General features: G+C 41.4%; 1 protein-coding gene and 1 pseudogene across 3 annotated transcripts in view; one reads left to right on the top strand and one right to left on the bottom strand.

The window, feature by feature from the left end:
* The window catches only part of LOC129563893 (protein fem-1 homolog A-like), a 247,313-nt pseudogene that overhangs the window by 145,722 nt on the left and 80,110 nt on the right, over positions 1-21,481 (bottom strand).
* The window catches only part of ZNF81 (zinc finger protein 81), a 134,412-nt gene that overhangs the window by 75,905 nt on the left and 37,026 nt on the right, over positions 1-21,481 (top strand). For all 3 annotated transcript variants that reach the window (XR_016036963.1, XM_055393778.2, XM_055393777.2), the window contains one exon: positions 14,560-14,686. Coding sequence is in view for 2 of the 3 variants with exons in the window: in XM_055393778.2 (XP_055249753.2) it covers positions 14,560-14,686 (127 nt within the window). In the remaining variant the exon portion in view is untranslated. The remainder of the gene's footprint in view (positions 1-14,559; positions 14,687-21,481) is intronic.

The following is a 21,481-nucleotide window of genomic DNA, read 5'->3' on the forward strand; positions in this document are numbered from 1 at the left end:
CTTTCAAAGAGCAAGCGTCTTTTAATTTCGTGGCTGCAGTGATCATCTGCAGTGATTTTGGAACCCAAGAAAATACTGTCTGCCACTGTTTTCATTGTTTTCCCATCTATTTGCCATGAAGTGATGGAACTGGATATGATGATCTTTGTTTTTGGAATGTTGAGATTTAAGCCAGCTTTTTCACTCTCCTCTTTCACCTTCATCAAGAGGCTCTTTAGTTCCTCTTCGGTTTCTGCCAAAAGGGTGGTGTCATCTGCCTATCTGAGGTTATAGATATTTCTCCCGGAAATCCAGCTTGTGCTTCATCCAGCCCAGCATTTCACATGATGTACTCTGCATATAACTTAAATAAGCAGGGTGACAATATACAGCTTTGATGTACTCCTTTTCCTATTTGGAACCAGTCCATTGTTCCATGTCCGTCTCTACCTGTTGCTTCTTGGCCTGCATACAGGTTTCTCAGGAGGCAGATTGGGTGGTCTGGTATTCCTGTCTCTTTAGGAATTTTCCAATTTGTTGTAATCCACACAGTCAGTTGCTTTAGCATAGTCAATGAAGCAGAAGTAGATGTTTTTCTGGAATTCTCTTGCTTTTTCAATGATACAACATATGTTGGTGATTTGATCTCTGATTATTCTGCCTTTTCTAAATCTATCTTGAACTTCTGGAATTTCTTGGTTCACATACTGTTGAAGCCTGGCTTGGAGAATTTTGAGCATTAGTTTGATATCATGTGAATTGAATGCAAGTGTACCGTAGCCTGGACATTCTTTGACATTGCCCTTCTTTGGGATTGAAATGAAAACATCTTTTCCAGTCCTGTGGCCACTGCTGTTTTCCATATTTGCAGGCATAGTGAATGCAGCACTTTAGGATTTGAAATGGAGATGTACAATGAGATTAATGTTTTTGTGCCTGCTAGCACAATAGCCAGAGAAGGCAATGGCAAGCCACTCCAGTACTCTTGCCTAGAAAATCCCATGGATGGAGGAGCCTGGTAGGCTGCAGTCCGTGGGGTCGCTAAGGGTCGGACACGACTGAGCGACTTCACTTTCACTTTCCACTTTCACACATTGGAGAAGGAAATGGCAACCCACTCCAGTGTTCTTGCCTGGAGGATCCCAGGGACAGGGGAGCCTGGTGGGCTTCCATCTATGGGGTCACACAGAGTCGGACACGACTGAAGTGACTTAGCAGCAGCAGCAGCAGCACAATAGCCGGAGAAGGCAATGGCAACTCACTCCAGTGTTCTTGCCTGGAGGATCCCAGGGATAGGGGAGCCTAGTGGGCTTCCGTCTATGGGGTCACACAGAGTCGGACACGACTGAAGTGACTTAGCAGCAGCAGCAGCACAATAGCGGTTCTACAACCCATGGATCAGGAGTAATTTCAGCTTAAGTCTTATTATTTAAGAAATACATCTCATAATGCTTTAGCTGCCGTAGGTAGTGATTTCTCAGGTAGATCTGGGCAAAGACAATCGAAAATCTGAAAAGGATTCACCATTCTAGATGTCATTAAAAGCATTCATGACTCATGGGAGGAGGAGTCAAAACATCAACATTAACTGGAGTTGGGAAGATGTGGATTCCAAATATCATGGTTGATTTTGAGGGTTTCAGGACTTCATTGAAGGAAGTAACTGCAGATATTAGAAATAGCAAGAGAATTAGAATTTGAAGTAGAGCTTGAAGATGTGACTGAACTCTTGCAATTTCATTGTGAAACTTGAATAGATGAGTTGCTTCTTATGTGTGAGGAAAGAAAGTGATTTCTTGAAATAGAATCTACTCGTGGTGAAGATGCTGTGAAGATTGTTGAAATGACAACAAAGGGTTTAGTGTGTGACACAAAGTTAGTTAATAAACAGTGGCAGAGTTTTAGAGGATTAACTCACATTTTGAAAGTTCTACTATGGGTAAAATGCGTCAGACAACATCAGATGCTGCAGAGAAGTTTTTCATGAAAGGAAGGGTCAGTGAGGCAAACTTCCTTTGTGTCTTATTTTAAGAAATTGCCACAGCCACCCCAACCTTCAGGAACCACCATCCTGATCAGTCAGCACTCATCAACATCAAGGCAAGACCCTCCATCAGCATAATGATTATGACTCACTCAAGGCCCAGATAAGGGTTAGCATCTTTTAGGAATAAGTGCTGTGCTATGCCCAATGTTCAACTCTTTACTATCCCTTGGATTGTAACCCACAGGCTCCTCTGTCCATGGGGTTTTCCAGGCAGAATACTGGTGTGGGTTGCCATTTACTGCTCCAAGGAATCTTCCTGACCCATTGTGTCTTACATCTCCTGCACTGGCAGGCAGATTCTTTACCTGGGAAGCCCATTAGGAGTAACGTATTTTCTTTTTTAAAATTGATTAATTTATTTTAATTGGAGGATAATTGCTTTACAATATCGTGATGATTTTTGCCACACATCGACATGAATTAGCCACAGGTACACATGTGTCCCCCCATCCTGAACCCCGCTCCCACCTCACTCCCCACCCCATCCCTTTGGGTTGTCCCAGAGCACTGGCTTTCAGTGCCATGTTTCATGCAATGAATTTGCACTGGTCATCTGTATTATATATGGTAATGTATATGTTTCGATGCTATTCTCTCATATCATCCTACCTGTGCCTTCTCCCACATAGTTCAAAAGTTTGTTCTTTACATCTGTGTCTCTTTTGAGCCTTGTGTATAGGGTCATCATTACCATCTTTCTAAATTCCATGTACATGTGTTAATATACTGTATTGGTGTCTTTCTTTTTGACTGACTTCACTCTGTATAATAAGCTCCAGTTTCATCCACCTCATTAGAACTGACTCAAATGCATTCTTTTTTATAACTGAGTAGTATTCCATTGTATATATGTACCACAGCTTCCTTATCCATTCATCTGCCAGTGGACATCTAGATTGCTTCTGTGTCTTAGCTATGGAAGATAGAATGGTGGGAAATAAATGAAGCAGAGAGGAAAAAAGAATTAAAAGAAATGAGGACAATCTGAGAGACCTCTGGGACAATGTTAAGTGCCCCAACATTCGAATCATAGGTGTCCCAGAAGAAGAAGACAAAAAGAAAGAGCATGAGCAAATACTTGAAGAGATAATAGTCAAAAACTTCCCTAAAATGAGGAAGGAAATAGCCACCCAAGTCCAAGAAACCCAGGCAGTCCCAAACAGAATAAACCCAAGGCAAAACACCCCAAGACCCTTATTAATTAAACTAACAAAAGTTAAACACAAAGAGCAAACATTAAAAGCAGCAGGGGAAAAGCAACAATGACACACAAGGGGAATCCCCATAAGGATAACAGATGATCTTTCAATAGAAGCTCTTCAGGCCAGAAGGGAATGGCAGGACATGCTTAAAGTGATGAAAGAGAAAAGCCTACAACCAAGATGACTCTACTCAGCAGGATCTCATTCAGAAATGAAGGAGAAATCAAAAGCTTTACAGACAAGCAAAAGCTGAGAGAATTCAGCACCACCAAATCAGCTCTTCAACAAATGCTAAAGGATCTTCTCTAGACAGGAAACAGAGAAAAGATTTGTTTAAATTAACACAAAACAACAAAGTAAATGATAACAGGATCATACTTATCAATTATTACCTTAAATGTAAATAGGTTAAATACTTAAGCCAAAAGACAAAGACTGGCTAAACGGATACAAAAACAAGACCCTTATATATGCTGTCTACAAGAGACCCACCTCAAACCTAGGGACACATGCAGACTGAAAGTGAGGGGCTGGAAAAAGATATTTCATGCAAATGGAGACCAAAAGAAAGCCAGAGTAGCAATACTTATATCAGATAAAATAGACTTTGAAATAAAAACCATGATAAGAGACAAAGAATGACACTACATAATGATCAAAGGATCAATCCAAGAAGAAGAAATAACAATTATAAATATATATGCACCCAACATAGGAACACCTCAATACATAAGCCAAATGTTAGCAAGTTTGAAAAGGGAAATTAACAGTAACACAGTAATAGTGGGGGACTTTAATACCCCACTCACACCTATGGATAAATCAACCACGCAGAAAATTAGCAAGGAAATACAAGCTTTAAATGATACAGTGGGCCAGTTAGACCTAATTGATAACTACAGGGCATTTTGCCCAAAATCAGTGCAATTCACCTTTTTCTCATGTGCACATGGAACAGTTTCCAGGATAGATCAGATCCTGGGCCATAAATCTAGCTTTGGTAAATTTTTAAAAATTGAAATAATTTCAAGCATCTTTTCTGATCACAATGTAGTAAGATTAGATGTCAACTACAGGGAAAAAAAACTATAAAAAACACAAACATATGGAGGCTAAACCACACACCTCTGAATAACCAGCATATCATGGAAGAAATCAAAAAGGAAATCAAAATATGCATAGAAACAAATGAAAATGAAAACACGACAATCCAAAACCTGTGGGATTCAGTAAAAGCAGTGCTAAGAGGGAGGTTCATAGCAATACAAGCCTACCTCAAGAAACAAGAGAAACCAACTAAACCACCTTTACAGAAGTATTTTTAAGTAATTAATTTACATTGGTTTTAAAGATACAATGCTGTTGAACACTTAACAGACTACAATATGAATACAGTTACAATAAATGTAACTTTTATATGCACTGGGAAACCGAAAAATGTGTCTCACTTTATTGTGATATTCACTTTATTTTGGTGATCGTGAATATCCACAGTGTCTCTGAGGAATGCCTGCACTAGTTGTCACATAAGGTGGACTTGAGACTGAACACAAGATTGGTGAGGAAATCCCCCACTTGGATAAGAATTAGGACTAACCATAACACTGTGTTCAAGCAGCTGTCTTTAAACCTGCTTCATGGTACTTGATATGTAATCATTTTTTCCAGTTCCTCCTCATTCAGTTCAGTTCAGTCACTCAGTCGGGTCCAACTCTTTGTGACCCCATATACTGCAGCACGCCACACTTCCCTGTCCATCACCAACTCCCCGAGCTTGCTCAAACTCATGTCCATCAAGTCGGTGTTCTCCTCATTGACTGGCAATAAAGTGAAGGACCAATTATTGAACATCCAATTTGGTCAACATTTCCACTACTGATTCCAAAGACTTTTCTCAAATCTCCTTAATTTGCCTCTGTTAGTTTTCTATCACTGCTCTAACAAACTGCCATCAAGTCGATGACTTAAAACAGCAGAAATTTTAAATTTTGTAGTTCTGAAGTCTTAAATGGATCTCACTGGGCTAAAGTCAAGATGTTGGCAGGAATGGGTTCCTTTTTTAAAAAAAATTTATTTATTTTGTCTGTGCTGGGTCTTCGTTGGTGCATTGCCTTTTCTCTAGTTGGGGCAAGTGGGGGCTACTCTTCATTGCAATGTGTGTACTTCTCATTGTGGAAGCTTCTTTTGTTGCAGAGCACAGGCTCCAGGTGTGTAGGCTTCCTTAGATGCGGCACATGGGCTCAGTAGTTGTGGTTCCCAGACTCTAGAGCGTGGGCTCAGTAGTTGTGGCCCATAGGCCTAGTTGCTCTGCAGCATGTGGGATCTTCCCAGATCAGGTATCGAACCTTGTCTCCTGCATTGGCAAGCAGATTCTTTACCACTGAGCCACCAGAGAAACCTGGATGGGTTCTCTTCTGAAGGCTCAAGGGAAAAATCAATTTCTCTGCTCTTTCTAGCTTTTAAAGGCCACACATATTCCTTGATATCATTCCCTTCATCTTTAGTACCAGCAACAGTCAGTTGATTCTTCTCATGCTGCTGCTGCTGCTGCTGCTAAGTCGCTTCAGTCGTGTCCAACTCTGTGTGACCCCATAGACGGCAGCCCACTAGGCTCCCCTGTCCCTGGGATTCTCCAGGCAAGAACACTGGAGTGGGGTGCCATGGCCTTCCCCGCTTCTTATGCTACATCACTCTAAACTTCTCTCCTACCTCACTCCTACACTTTTAAGGACTCTTTACATTACCACCACCCAGGCAATCCAAACAGTCTCCTTGCTCATATGTGAAACAAATCGCCAGTCCAGGTTCAATGCATGATACAGGATGCTTGGGGCTGGTGTACTGGGATGAACCAGAGGGATGGGATGGGGAGGGAGGTGGGAGGGAGGTTCAAGATGGGGAACACATGTACACCTGGGGCAGATTCATGTCAATGTATGGCAAAACCAATGCAATAATGTAAAGTAATTAGCCCCCAATTAAAATAAATAAATTAAAGATAAATAAATAAGGTCAGTTGATTGGCAAACTTAGACATCCTGGAATGTAAAGTCAAGTAGGCCTTGGGAAGCTTCACTACGAACAAAGCTCATGGAGGTGATGGAATTCCAGTTGAGCTATTTCAAATCCTAAAAGATGGTGCTGTGAAAGTGCTGCACTCAATATGCCAGCAAATTTGGAAAACTCTGCAGTGGCCACAGAACTGGAAAAGGTCAGTTTTCATTCCAGTCCCAAAGAAAGGCAATGCCAAAGAACGCTCAAACTACCATACAGTTGCACTCATCTCACACGCTAGTAAAGTAATGCTCAAAATTCTCCAAGCCAAGTTTCAACAGTATGTGAAATGTGAACTTCCAGATGTTCAAGTTGGTTTTAGAAAAAGCATAGGAATGAGAGATCAAATTGCCAACATCCGCTGGATCATCAAAAAAGCAAGAGAGTTCCAGAAAAACATTTATTTCTGCTTTACTGAATATGCCAAAGCCTTTGACTGTGTGAGTCATGATAAACTTTGGAAAATTCTGAAAGAGATGGGAATACCAGACCACCTGACCTGCCTCCTGAGAAATCTCTATGCAGGTCAGGAAGCAACAGTTAGAACTAGACATGGAACAACAGACTGGTTCCAAATAGGAAAAGGAGTACATCAAGGCTGTATATTGTCACCCTGCTTATTTAACTTATATTCAGAGTACATCATAAGAAACTCTGGGCTGGATGAAACTCAATCTGGAATCAAAATTGCTGGGAGAAATATCAATAACCTCAGATATGCAGATTACACCACCCTTATGGCAGAAAGTTAGGAACTAAAGAGTCTCTTAATGAAAGTGAAGAAGGAGAGTGAAAAAGTTGGCTTAAAGCTCAACATTCAGAAAACTAAGATCATGGAATCTGGTCCCATCACTTCATGGCAAATAGATGGGGAAATAGTGGCAGACTTTATTTTCTTGGTCTCCAGAATCACTGTAGAAATTGACTACAGCCATGAAATTAAAAGACAGTTGCTCCTTGCGAGGAAAGCTATGACAAACCTAAACAGCATATTAAAAAACAGAGACATTGCTTTTCCAACAGAGGTCCATATAGTCAAGGCTATGGTTTTTCCAGTAGTCATGTACACCTGTGAGAGTTGGACCATAAAGAAGGCTGAGTGCTGAAAAATTGATTCTTTGAAATAAGTCAGACAGAGCAAGAAAATTCCTTATTATCTCACTTTATGTGGAACTAAGAAAAACAAAAGAAAAACAGAGCTCAGAGATACAGAAAACAGTTGGTGGTTCCCAGAGGCAAGAGTGGGTGGTGGACAAAAGGTGAAGGAGTCAAAAGTTAACAAACGTTTAACAATATACAGCCTACAGCCTTGTCGTACTCCTTTCCCAGTTCTGAATCAGTCCGTTGTTCCATGTCCAGTTCTAACTGTTGCTGCCTGGCCTGCATACAGGTTTCTCAGGAGATGAGGTGATCTGGTATTCCCATCTCTTTAAGAATTTTCCACAGTTTATTGTCATTCACACAGTCAAAGGCTTTAGTGTAGTCAATGAAGAAGAAGTATATTTTTTCTGGAATTCTCTTGCTTTCTCTATGAGCCAGTGAATGTTGGCAATTTGATATCTGGTTCCTCTGCCTTTTCTAAGGCTAGCTTGTGCAGCTGGAAGTTCTAGGTTCACATACTGCTGAAGCTTAGCCTGAAGAATTTTGAGCATTATCTTGCTAGCATGTGAAATGAGTGCAACTGTATGGTAGTTTGAACATTCTTTGGCACTGCACTTCTTTGGGATTGCATTACTTTTCCAGTCCTGTGGCCACTGCTGAGTTTTCCAAATTTGCTGGCATATTGAGTGCAGCACTTTCACAGCATCATCTTTTAAGATTTGAAATAGCTCAGCTGGAATTCCATCACCTCCACTAGCTTTGTTCGTGGCAATGCTTTCTAAGGCCCACTTGACTTCACACTCCAGGATGTCTAACTCTAGGTGAGTGACCACATGATCATGGTTATCAAGGTCATTAAGACCTTTTATGTATAGTTCTTCTATGTATTCTTTTTTTTTTTTTTACAGTTCATAACTTTTATAAATAAAATAAATTAAATGTACAGTGAATAAGTTCTCTGAAATATTTCAATATTTCTGCAGGTTTAGTAACATCGTAAAATACATTTCAACTAAAATTCACAAATCTAAAAACCTGTTAGGCATTTTTAGGCATTTTAAGTTGGAAATGAAGATCAATGTTACATCGTAATATGCCAATTACAAATAGTACTTCAAATAGCAAATACTACAGTTTGTCCCAAACTTTAAAAACTATTCATGAACTCAACACTGAACTATTGATGGCTATGAGAATTGTTTCCTAGCCTTTTTGAAAATTTCAACCCATTTACGTTTAAGGTAATTATTGATAAGTACGATCCCGTAGCCATTTTCTTTATTGCTTTGGGTTCAAGTTTATACACTTTTTCTGTGTTTCCTGTCTATAGAAGATCCTTTAGCATTTGTTGGAGAGCTGGTTTGTTGATGCTGAATTCCCTCAGCTTTTGCTTGTCTGTAAAGCTTTTGATTTCTCCTTAATATTTGAATGAGATCCTTGCTGGGTATAGTAATCTGGGCTGTAGGGTATTTTCTTTCATCACTTTAAGTATGTCTTGCCACTCCCTTCTGGCCTGAAGAGTTTCTGTTGAAAGATCAGCTGTTATCCTTATGGGAATCCCCTTATGTGTTATTTGCTGCTTTTCCCTTGCTGCTTTTCATATTTGTTCTTTGTGTTTGATCTTTGTTCTTCTATGTATTCTTGCCACCTCTTCTTAATGTCTTCTGCTTCTGTTAGGTTCTTACTGTTTTTGTCCTTTATCATGCTCATCCTTACATGAAATGTTCCCTTGATATCTCCAGTCTTCTTGAAGAGACATCTAGTCTTTCCCATTCTATTGTTTTCCTCTATTTCTTTGCATTGTTCACTTAAGAAAACCTTCTTATCTCTCCTTGTTATTCTCTGGAACTCTGCATTCAGTTGGGTATATCTTTCCCTTTCTCCCTTGCCTTTTGCTTCTCTTATCTCCTCAGCTATTTGTAAAGTCTCCTTAGACAAACGCTTTACCTTCTTGCATTTTTTTTCCCTTTGGGATAGTTTTGGTCACTGCCTTCTGTACAGTGTTACAAACCTCTGTCCATTGTTCTTCAGACACTCTGTCTACCAAATCTAATCCCTTGAATCTATTCATCGCCTCCACTGTATAAGGGATTTTATTTAGGTCATACCTGAATGGCCTAATGGTTTTCCCTACTTTCTTCAGTTTAAGCCTGAATTTTGCGATAAGGAGCTAATGATCTGAGCCACAGTCAGCTCCCGGTCTTGTTTTTGTGGACTGTATAGAGCTTCTCCACTTTTTTGCTGCAAAGAATATAATGAATCTGATTTCAGTATTGGCCATCTGGTGACGTCCATGTGTAGAGTCGTCTCTTGTGTTGCTGGAAGAGAGTGTTTGCCATGACCAGTGTGTTCTCTTGAGAAAACTCTGTTAGCCTTTGTCCTGCTTCATTTTGTACTCCAAGGCCAAATTTGCTTGTTACTCCAGGTATCTCTTGATTTCCTACATTTGCATTCCAATCCCCTGTGATGAAAAAAGACATTTTTTTTTGGTTTTAGTTCTAGAAGGTCTTGTAGGGCTTCATAGAACCATTCAACTTCAGCTTCTTCTGCATTAGTGTTTGGGGCATAGACTTGGATTACTGTGATATTGAATCATTTGCCCTGGAAACGAACTGGGATCTTTCTGTTGTTTTTGAGATTGTACCCAAGTACTGCATTTATGGCAACCCACTCCAGTGTTCTTGCCTGGAGAATCTCAGGGATGGGGGAGCCTGGTGGGCTTCTGTCTATGGGGTCACACAGAGTCGGACATGATTGAAGTGACTTAGCAGCAGCAGCAGTAACTGCATTTCAAACTCTTGTTAACTATGAGGGCTACTCTATTTCTTCTAAGGGATTTTTGCCTACAGTAGTAGATGTAATGGTTATCTGAATTAAATTCTTCCATTCTGATCCATCTTAGTTCCCTGATTCCTAAAATATCGATGTTCACTCTTGCCATCTCCTGTTTAACCACTTCCAATTTACCTTGATTCATGGACCTAACATTCCAGGTTCCTGTGCAATATTGTTATAGCATCATTCTTTACTTTCACCACCAGATACATCCAGAACCTGCCTCTTCATTCTTTCTGGAGCTGTTTCTCCAGTCTTCCATAGTAGCAAAGGGGGCTATGGATTTGGGGGTCTCATCTTCCAGTGTCACATCTTTTTGCTTCTTTGTGCTGTTTATTGGGTTCTTGTAGGAAGAATATCAGAGTAGTTTTCCATTGCCTCCTCCAGTGGACCACATATATCAGGTACATATAGACAAGGCTGTGGTTTTCCCAGTAGTCATGTATGGAAATGAGAATTGAACCACAAAGAAAGCTGAGTGCCAAAGAATTGATGCTTTCAAATTGTGGTGCTGGAGAAGACTCTTTGAGAGTCCCTTGAACTGCAAGGATATCAAACCTTTAAATCCTAAAGGAAAGCAACCCTAAATATTCACTGAAGGACTGATGTGAAGTTCCAATACTCAAGTTGGAGCTCCAATACTTTGGATATCTGATGCGAAGAGCTGACTCATTGGAAAAGACCATGATGCTGGGAAAGATTAAAGACAAAAGGAGAAGGGGATGAGATGACTGGATGGCATCACTGACTCCGTGGACATGAGTTTGAGCAGACCCTGGCAGATAGTGAAGGACAGGGAGGCCTGGTGTGCTGCAGTCCATGGGGTGGAAAAGAGTTGGACATGACGTAGCGACTGAACAGACTTATATCACTTAGCATAATGCTCTCAAGGTACATCCATGTTGTTGCAAATGACAAGATTTCCTTCTTTTATGGCTAAATAATATTCCATTGTGTATGTGTATATATACCACATTTTCTTTATCCATTTCTCCATTTATGGATGCTTAGGTTGATTTTATATCTTAGCTATTGTAAATGATACTGTAGGGACTTCCCTAGTGGTCTGGTGGTAAATAATCTTCCTTGCAATTCAGGGGATGCAGGTTTGATCCCTGGTTGGAAAACTAATATCCCACATGCCACAGAACAACTAAGCCCATTTGCCGCAACTAGAGAGCCCAAATGCCTTGAGGAAGATCCTGAATGATGCACCAAAGATCCTGAATGATGCACCAAAGATCCCACATTCTGCAACTAAGACCCAACATAACCAAAATAAATAAAACCCAATCTTTAAAAAAAAAATAATACTGCAATGAACATGAGAATGCATATATGTTTTTAAGTGAATGTATTCATTTCTTAGGTAGATACCCAGAAGTACAAGTGCTGGATCATATGGTGGTTTTGTTTTTAATCTTTGAGGAATCTCTGTATTGTTTTGCATAATGAAAGTGAAAGTTGCTCAGTTGTGTCTGACTCTTTGCAACCCCGTGGACTGTACTGTAGCCCGCCACGCTCCTCTGTCCATGAGGATTCTCCAGGCAAGTATACCAGAGTGGGTTGCCACTTCTTCCTCCAAGGGATCTTCCCTACCCAGGGATCAAACTCAGGTCTCCCGCATTGCAGGCAGATTGTTTACCACTGAACCACCCAGTAAGCCCAATTTTACATTTCTGCTGACAGTACATGAGTTCCCTTTTTTCTATGTTCTTATTAACACTTGTTATTTATTGTCTTCATAATAGCCATTCTAACAGGTATGAGCTGATAGCTCACTGTTGTTTTGATTTGCATTTCCTGATAATTAGTGATGTTGAGCATCTTTACATGTATCTGTTGGCCGTTTGTGTGTCTTCTTTACAGAAATGTCTATTCGGATCCTCTACTGCTTTTTAATCAGATTTTTTTTCTTTTTTTTTGCTGTTGAGTTGTATGATTTCTTTACATATTTTGGATGTTGTTGTGTTAGTCACTCAGTCATGTCCCACTCTTTGCAACCCCATTGACTGTAGTCCACCAGTCTTCTCTGTCCATGGAATTCTCCAGGCAAGAATACTGGAGTGGGTAGCCATTTCCTTCTCTAGGAGATTTTTCCAACCCAGATATCAAACCTGGGTCTCCTGCATTGCAGGCAGATTCTCTACTATCTGAGTCACCAGGGAAGCCCCACATATTCTGGATATTAACCCCTTATCAGACATAGGCTTTGCAGATATTTTTCCCAGTCAGTAAGCTGTCTTTTCATTTTGTGGAAGGTTTCATTTGCTGTGCATAAACGTTTTAGTTTGGCATATTCCCATGGTTTGTTTTTGTTGCATTTGCTTTTGGTGTCAAATCCAAGAATTCATCTCCAAGACTTACATCAAGGAGCTTACCACCTATGTTTTCATCTAGAAGTTGTATGGTTTCTGGTCTTATGGTTAAGTCTTTAATCTAAATTGAATTAACTTTTGTGGGGGTATAAGAGAGTGTTCCAGATTCGTTGTGTTTCATGTGGCTGTCCAGTTTTCCCAAACTATTTATTGAAGACACTGTCCTTTCCCCCATTTTATATTCTTGGCAGCCTTCTTATAAATTAATTGACTGTAAATGTGTGGGTTTATTTCTGGACTTTCACTTATGTCCCAATGATCTGTAAGTCTGTTTTTATACCACAGTCAAGTTAGTTAACACATCCATCACCACACAGAGTTACTTTGTGTGTGTGTGCTTGTGAATGTGGTGAGAACACTGAAGTTAATTTTTGTATATGGTGTGAGGTGTGGATCATGGTTTGTGTTTTCCTCCAAAACTTATTATATCTGTTTGTTCCAGCATAGTTTTTAAAAAAGACCTTCCTTTCCTGCATTGAAGCACTTTGGCATCTTAGTCAAAAAATAGTTGTCCATATGTGTGCAAATATGTTTCTGGACCCTCTATTCTGTTTCACTGATATATGTGTCTATACTTAACATCAATACCATTCTGTCTGAATTATTGTAGCTTTATAGTAAGTCTTAATATGACATAGTATAAATCCTCCATGCTAATCCTTGCTTTGTGTATTCTAGTTCCTCTGCATAGCCATATAAACTTTTAACATCTCTGTTTCGGTTTTTAACAAAAAGTTGACAAGTAATTGGTCGAAGAAGTAGAAGACAAATGAGTAAAGTGATGTAAAATTTCAACAACACTCAATCAAGTTGATTTAAATATTAGAGAACACTGAACCTATCAGTAGCTGAATATACATTCTTTTCTAGGGACACTTGAAACATTCTTCTAGATAGACCATATATTGAAATCATACAGAGTGTGTTTTCTGACAACTGTGGAATTAAAATCGATTAAACAAAAGGGCATCAAGAGAAAATGCCTATATGTTTGAAGACTAAATGAAAGCAATATGTAAAAAAAAGCAATATGTAAAGTGAGAAAAAAGTGTACATGCTTGACTTCCCTGGTGGTCCAGTGGTTAATAGTCTGCTAGTCAAGGCAGGGGAGCATGTTCAACTGACCCTGTGTGCCACAACTACTGAACCCTTGCTCTAGAGCCCGGGAGACACAACTTCTGAGCCTGTGAACCCCAACCACTGAAGCCTGTGCATTCTATAGCCTGTGCTGTGCAACAAGAGAAACAATGCATTGAAAAGCTCTTCCACCACAACTAGAGAGTAGCCCCCACTTTGCCACAACTAGAGAAAGCCCACACACAGGAACAAAGACCCAGCACAAGCATACATGCCTCCTTCAAAAAGCAATAAAACACTAACTTCCCATTAACATGAGCAACTAAAAAAGATAAACTTCAAATCCTGGGCAAAATTATCACTTTTTCCCCTTTTGATCACTTTATTTACTTTATTTATTTTTATTGGAGTATATTTGCTTTGCAGTGTTTTAGTTTCTGCTGTACAGCAAAGTGAATCAGCTATACACACTACTATGTATAAATAGTTATATACTACTATAGAAAACTAATGAAAATTAATTTTTTTAAATAAAAGACTCATATACAATGGATGGCAGAAATTTATACATAGATATTTTTATTCTATACATTACGTGTATAGAATACGCTGGCAGATAGAAGATAGGCATATGATGTTGGAAATTGGTATAAAGGTAAGTCTTATAAAGTGGCAAAGAATTTGGCTGAATTTTGTTCTCTTGTGTGGAAAGAACTTGTAAGTAATGAACTTACAAGTAAGTATTTTAAAGGCATAGCCTATGGGGTATTATGATAAAAATCCTAAAAGCATTTTTTCTATCTTTCCCCAATCTCCCAATGCTGACCCAGTCACCGTGAATGGGGTTGTGTTTACAGGTGTCAGTGTCCTTGGTGTTTGTTTACAGGTGTCAGTGTCTTTTGAGGACGTGACTGTGGACTTCAGCAGGGAGGAGTGGCAGCATCTGGACTCAGCTCAGAGGCGCCTGTACCAGGATGTGATGTTGGAAAACTACAGCCACCTCCTCTCACTGGGTAAGCCCAGCCAGAATGTGAATCTGCGAGGAACCTGTATGGGTAAAGTTTTGTCCGTCCAAGAAAATATGTTAGTGTCTTAAACTGCACTGTCTCTGACTGTGACCTTATTTAGAAATAGGATCTTCCCAGAAGTAATCAAGCTAAAACAAGGTCGTTAGTTGGGCCCTAAACCAATATGCCTGGCATTCTTACAAAAAAGGGAAGTGTAGACAGAGACACACAGACACTCAAGAGAGACCGTGCAGAGGCACACAAGGAATAGATGACCGTGTGATTGGAGTGATGCACCTATAGGACAGGAGATGCCTGAGGCCACCAGAAACCGGGAGAGGGGCATGGAACACATCCCTCCCTAGCACCTTCAACAAGAGCATGGCCTGACTGACACCTGGATTTTAGACCTCTGGCCTTCAGAACTGCAAGGCAAGAAATTCTTGTTGTTCTGAGCCACATGGTTTGTGATGCTTTGTTACAACAGTCCTAGGAAACTGCAACCTTCTGTACTGGGAAGTGGAGTGATATTATGGAAAACACCTAAAAAAATATGGAAGTGGCTTTGAATTGGGCAGCAAGTAGAGGCTCAAAAGATTTGTAGGTGCTTGATAGAAAAAGTCTGGAATGTCTCAAAGAAACTTGTGGTAGAAGTAGGAATGTTAAAGGTGCTTTTGGTGAGATCTCAGATGGTACAGTCCATGGGGTCACAAAGATTCGGATAAGAGTGAACATACACACTGCCAGATGGAAGAGAGGCATGTGTTGTTGGAAATTGGTATAAAGGTAAATGTTATAAAGTGGCAAATGATTTGGCTGAATTTTGTTCTCTTGGGTGGAAAGAACTTGAAAGTGATGCAGTGGGATATTTAACTGAGGAGATTTCTAAGCCAAGTGTTAAAAGCGAGACTTGATTTGTCTTTAATGCTTATAATAAAATGCTAGAGGAAAGAGAGAATTTGAAAAAGGAATTGTTAGTAAAAAGGAACTAGAACATGAAGATTTTGAAAATTTTCAGCCTATCCATATTGCAAAATGTGAGATGTACTCTGGAAAGGGCACCAAGTGTGGCTGGAGAACCAGTTGCTAAAATGATTAGGCATGTGACTTGTAGATCCAATCAGCCATCTCAGCAGAAACACTGACAGCTTGGGATGAACAGGGCGGAGGCAGAAAAAAAGGAAGGAAGGAAGGCTGGGTTTTTGGGATTCGCCAGCCAGGAAACAGGCCAGTAAAGCTATTTGGCTGTGAATATCTTTTAAGAAAAGCGATGAATGACCCTCCGAATGGTTCAGAAGCCAGCAGAGCTGTCACTGCCACCACAGGCCCAGAAAGCACAGACTAGGAAGATGCAGGGTGACAAGCTGTCACCTCTTTGCTTCCAGAAGGTGAGCCACCTAATTGATTCCAGGGCTAAGAGGGCAAGGCCACCACCCACGGCTGAGGGTGTAAGGTCATCACATAGGATCTGAGGTCACATCTCTTAACAGTGACATGCTCTCTTGAACTCTCTCTTCAGCTTTCCCTTATGGTACTTGTTGACTATCAGTTTTGTTCCAGTATTTAGCTTTGGGTCTTCCCTGGTGGCTCAGATGGTAAAGAACCTGCCTGCAGTGCAGGAAACCGGTGTTCCATCCCTGGGTTGGGAAGATTCCCCTGGAGAAGGGAATGGCTACCAACTCCAGGATTCTTGCCTGGAGAATTCCATGGACAGAGGAACCTGTCAGGTCCATGGGGTCTCAAAGAGCCAGACCCAACTGAGTGACTAACACTTTCACTACCTTTTACTTAGCCTTACACCAAGCCCTGGTCGCTCAGTTGTAAAGAATCTGCCTGCCAAGCAGGAGATGCAGATTCGATCCCTGGGTGGGGAAGATCCCCTAGAGTAGAAAATGGCAAACCCACTGCAGTGTTCTTGCCTGGGAAATCCCATGGATAAAGGAGCCTGATGGGCTACAGTCCATGGGCGCAAAGAGTCAGACATGATTTAGCAACTAAACAACAATATTTAGATTACATGGAGTTTACTGCCCACTTTGGGTACATTCTCAAGCAATTCAACTCTGGGAAGACCCAGTCTCAGTGCTCCAAGGGTGGCTCCTGGCCTCACGCCATCCACAGGCTGAGCCTCCGTCAGAAGAACTTGGGCCCCTTACGAGCAGCACTGGAAGGCAGGTCTACTGTTTGCCACACTTTTTGTGTCAGCGCTGGCTTCTTCTGTGTTCACTCACCATTACTGAGGGAGTCCTTGTTAAGTTTTATTTTCCTCCACTAAATAAAATGCTTAAATTCTGTGAGTAAATTGAGACTTCATAGCAAACCAAAAGTTGTTTCTCAGAAAGAGAGCAGAGGATGGCAGAGCTTAGCTCCAAAATCCTAGGACTTGTGCTGTGATTTGTCTCAGGGGAACTGCCAAAGGCTCCATCCCTGTGTCGCTGCCACTTCAAGCACCACTGGATCTGATGGGTCATGTGACCCGAGTGGCAGAGTTGTTTGTATGGCGGTCTGGACGCGTCACACAGGGCCTTCTCCTATTCTGATCTCCACTCAAAATGGCAACTTTTTGAATCACCTGGTAAATAGGCCAGAGTAGCTCATCCAGATAAGGACTGTGTTGCCTTTGATATCCAAAAAGTCCCTAGGTGTTGGCCCTCTTTTTGCTTATGGAAGAGCCAGATGTAAAACTTATTCTTCAAGAGGTTAGAAGGAGTATCTCAACAAGCCCCCCACCACTGCACCCCTAGAAATCTCACTGAGATAGAAGGCCCCTAAATTTATTTTCAGATTCATTTCCCGTCTCCTGACACACCAGCTGTCTTATCCATAAGTCTAGAGTAGTTTCTCACTCTTGTCAACTAGATCTGATCAGCATAATATCCATGTAATGGACCAATGTGGGGTTCCTAGGTGGCACTGGTGGTGAAGAACCTGCCTGCTGGTGCAAGAGATGTAAGGGACATGGGTTCAATCCCTGGGTTGGGAAGACCCCCTGGAGGAGGGCATGGCAACCCACTCCAGTATTCTTACCTGGAGAATCCCATGGACAGAGGAGCTTGGCAGGCTATAGTCCATGGGGTCTCAGAGTTGGACATGACTGAAGCAACGGAGCACACAGACATGTGATGTGATGTCTTGTGGAAGGAAAAATTGCCCAAGATCCCTACAGGTTAAATTATGACATAGGACTGGAGAGTTGAGCTATCTCTGAGGCAGGACATATAGCTGGCAGGTGCAGGTATATAGCTGGCCTTGCCAATGGAAAGAAAACTGCTTTTGCTGGTATTTACTAACAGTACTGTTTTTAAGAAAGGCATTTGCCAGATAAATATATACATGCTCAGTATCAAAGGATGTGTTCATTTGCTCAAGCAATGAAACTGTATCTGGTATAGCAGGTGCTGCTGGAGACACTACCTGGTTAAGTTTATGATAATCCACTGTCCTTCTCCAAGATCCATCTATCTTCTGCACAGGCCAAATAGGCATGTTGAATGTAGTGGAATCACTATCCTTGCATCTTTCAAGTCCTTGCTGCTGCTGCTGCTGCTGCTAAGTCACTTCAGTCGTGTCCGACTGTGCGACCCCATAGACGGCAGCCCACTAGGCTCCCTCGTCCCTGGGATTCTCCAGGCAAGAACACTGGAGTGGGTTGCCATTTCCTCCTTCAATGCATGAAAGTGAAAAGTGAAAGTGAAGTTGCTCAGTCATGTCTGACTCTTTACGACCCCATGGACTGCAGCCCACCAGGCTCCTCTGTCCATGGGATTTTCCAGGCAAGAGTACCGGAGTGGGCTGCCATTGCCTTCTCTGTCAAGTCCTTGATGGTACCACTAACCTCAGCAATCCCTCAGGAAAGCAGTACTGCTTTTTGTTTACTGTTTTCCTAGATGGAGACAGTTCTAATGGCTTCCACTTGGCATTTTCCACCATAAGAGGCCTCACTCCATAGGTCAGGAGACCAATAAGAGGATACTGCCAGTTGCTGAGTATTTTAATTATGCATTCCTGTACCAGAGAAATAACTACAAGATGGGTTTAGGGATCCACTGAGCTCACTGTGTGTGATGGACCTGAGCTAAAACTCCATTGATCACTTCACTTTTATAAGCCCCTACTCTGTCTGGTGAGCCACAGTAATGTTTTGGGTCTTTTGGAATTAGTGTCAGATCAGAGCCAGTGTCCTGTCTGGTAATATCTGGAAAGCCTCATTGCTGTTTTCCCCAATGCAGAGATACCCTGGTAAAGGGCTATAGGTCCTTTTAGGAAAAGTTGGGAGAAATATTAGTGGTGTAAATTTTTGGCAGTGTCATGGGTTCATTCCTCCAGGGACCCAGCCTCCCCTTCATTCAGAAGTGTTCATTCTCGGTGTATAAACTGACTTAAGTCTGAGAGTTGATTGAGGAGCTGGGATTCTATGTTTGGATGTTTCAAGTTAGACTTCTTTTCACTTGACCTAGAACTCTTTTCCTTGTACAGATCAAGTAAGATTTCAGTAGATTGCCCACCTATTTGTTTCCTATGGAAGTCATGATCAACTAGCCAAACTCACAGGTCTCTGTGAATCAGACTGATTATCTTTTTGACAGCACAGAAGGTTTGGTTCATCCCTATGTAATACATATTTAAGACATGTGTGCTTTTTTTTTCTATTTGGCAGTAGGATAGCATAAGAGAAAGAAGTTTAAATCTCTACCTGGCCGCTTGCTGTATGAATAACTAAGACACTTACTAGCTGTGTGACTTTGGAATTTTACCTCTCCAAGGCTCAGTTTCCTTATCTGCTAAGGGGAATAAGAGGAGAGTTGGTTTGAAGATTAAATGGATTAATTCATCTAAAGTGCCCAGGGCAATGTCTGGTACATAGTAAATACTCAATATTATTTTATTTTTTTGCTCTTAATTTGTTTATATGCATGTCTATGAGCAGGTGAATCACTCTGAAATAGGTGTTATATTTAATGCTATCCCCCATTCTCATATAGTGTTAGAAGGATAGAGAAGTATAGACATATAACACATAAACATATGGGTGTGTAACATAGTTTCTTAAATATCTGAAAACTGTCCTTTGCTAAATGTTCATACACTGTTTCTGTCCTGCTTTTCTTAGATTATCCTAACTCTGCTGGCTTCAGAGAAGGTTATCTCTTAAATAATGAAACACCAAGATAAAGATTTGGGCTTCCCAGGTAGTGCTAGTGGTAAAGAACCAGCCTTCCAGTGCAGGAGATGTAAGAGACCCAGGGGTTTGATCCCTGTGTCAGGAAGATCCCCTGGAGGAGGGCATGGCAACCCACTCCAGTATTCTTGCCTGGAGAATCCCATGGACAGAAGAGCCTGGTGGGCTACAGTCCATGAGGTCGCAAAGGGTTGGACATGACTGAAGTGGCCTAGCATTCACACACGCAAGGTAAAAGTTTGTTTTGAAAGATGTTTGAAGTCTAATGAGTTGTAGAACGAATTAAAACAGTATTATAGAAATTTCTACTCTTATTTGTGAATTGGACTGTGCTGATAACTACTCTGACCCTGTGCTAACCACATCCACCTTGTATTTGGCAATCCAGTGCCCCCATTTGGCCCCTGCCACACCAGGTTTGAACTTCCTTTGTGGGTCAGCTGGTAAAGAATCTGCCTGTAATGGGAGAGACCTGGGTTCAATCCCTGGGTTGGGAAGATCCCCTGGAGAAGGGAATGGCTACCCACTATAGTATTCTTGCCTGGAGAACTATACAGTTCATGGGGTCACAAAGAGTCGAACATGACTGAGCAACTTTCACTTCACTTCACTTCACTTCACTCCAGGTTCCAATTACTCCCACTGCATTTAGGTTTTCCAGTTCAGTGGCAGCAGTTCCCACTGAAATTTCTGACCTACACTGAAGAACAATCATAGATTATCGGGGGCCCCATCACAAATTTATTTGCCACAGTTGTCATGACTGGTATGTCTCTGGACCATCCTGGTGTGAGTGAGCAGATGTTTCATGATAAATCTACTCTTAACATTCCAACATCCCTAAGCCTTCAGATGCCTTTCTCTGTACTACAGCACAGCAGTCCTGGAATTCCAGCTGCATTTATGTGGGCTGCGATTTGGTTCATGTTCCAGCCAACCAGCCAAATATACTGTTTGCACCCTTCCTAACCCCTCAAGTGGCAAGATGAAATTCAGAATCTGCTTAGTGTACACATATTAAAATTTTCAGTCTGATCCAGCTGTGTTCCTTCCATTATCCCACACATATCACCCAGATGTCTGTCCTTATAAACTGGACAGATCATGCAGTCAGTTTGGAGTATCTCACATCTCCTCATGGGTCGCACTTTGTACCTTACCCTTTGGTCCTTTGTTGTTGTTTAGTCACTAAGTCAGATCCAACTCTTTGCAACCCCATGGACTGCAGCATGCCAGGGATCCCTGTCCTTCATTGTCTCCTGGAGTCTGCTCAAACTCATGTCCATTGAGTTGGTGATGCTATCCAACCATCTCATCCTGCATCGCCTCCTTCTCCTCCTGCCCTCAATGTTTCCCAGCATTAGAGTCTTTTCCAGTGAGTCAGCTATTTGCATCAGGTGGCCTAAGTATAGGAGTTTGAGCTTCAGCATCAGTCCTTTCAGTGAATATTCAGGATTGATTTTTTTTTTTTTTAGGATCGACTGGTTTGATCTCCTTGAATTGGGGCTTGGTGAACTTAAGTCTAGTTATAGGTCTAGAAGCAAAGACAGGTGGTGGTGTAGGTCAGTCCCTTACAAGGCAAGTCCCTCAGCGGAGGCTACTTCAGGCTCCTCAGGCAGACA

The sequence above is a fragment of the Moschus berezovskii genome, chromosome X (assembly GCF_049115385.1).
Source record: "Moschus berezovskii isolate FMDL1 chromosome X, NW_MosBer_1.0, whole genome shotgun sequence".
Classification (NCBI taxonomy): Eukaryota; Metazoa; Chordata; class Mammalia; order Artiodactyla; family Moschidae; genus Moschus; species Moschus berezovskii.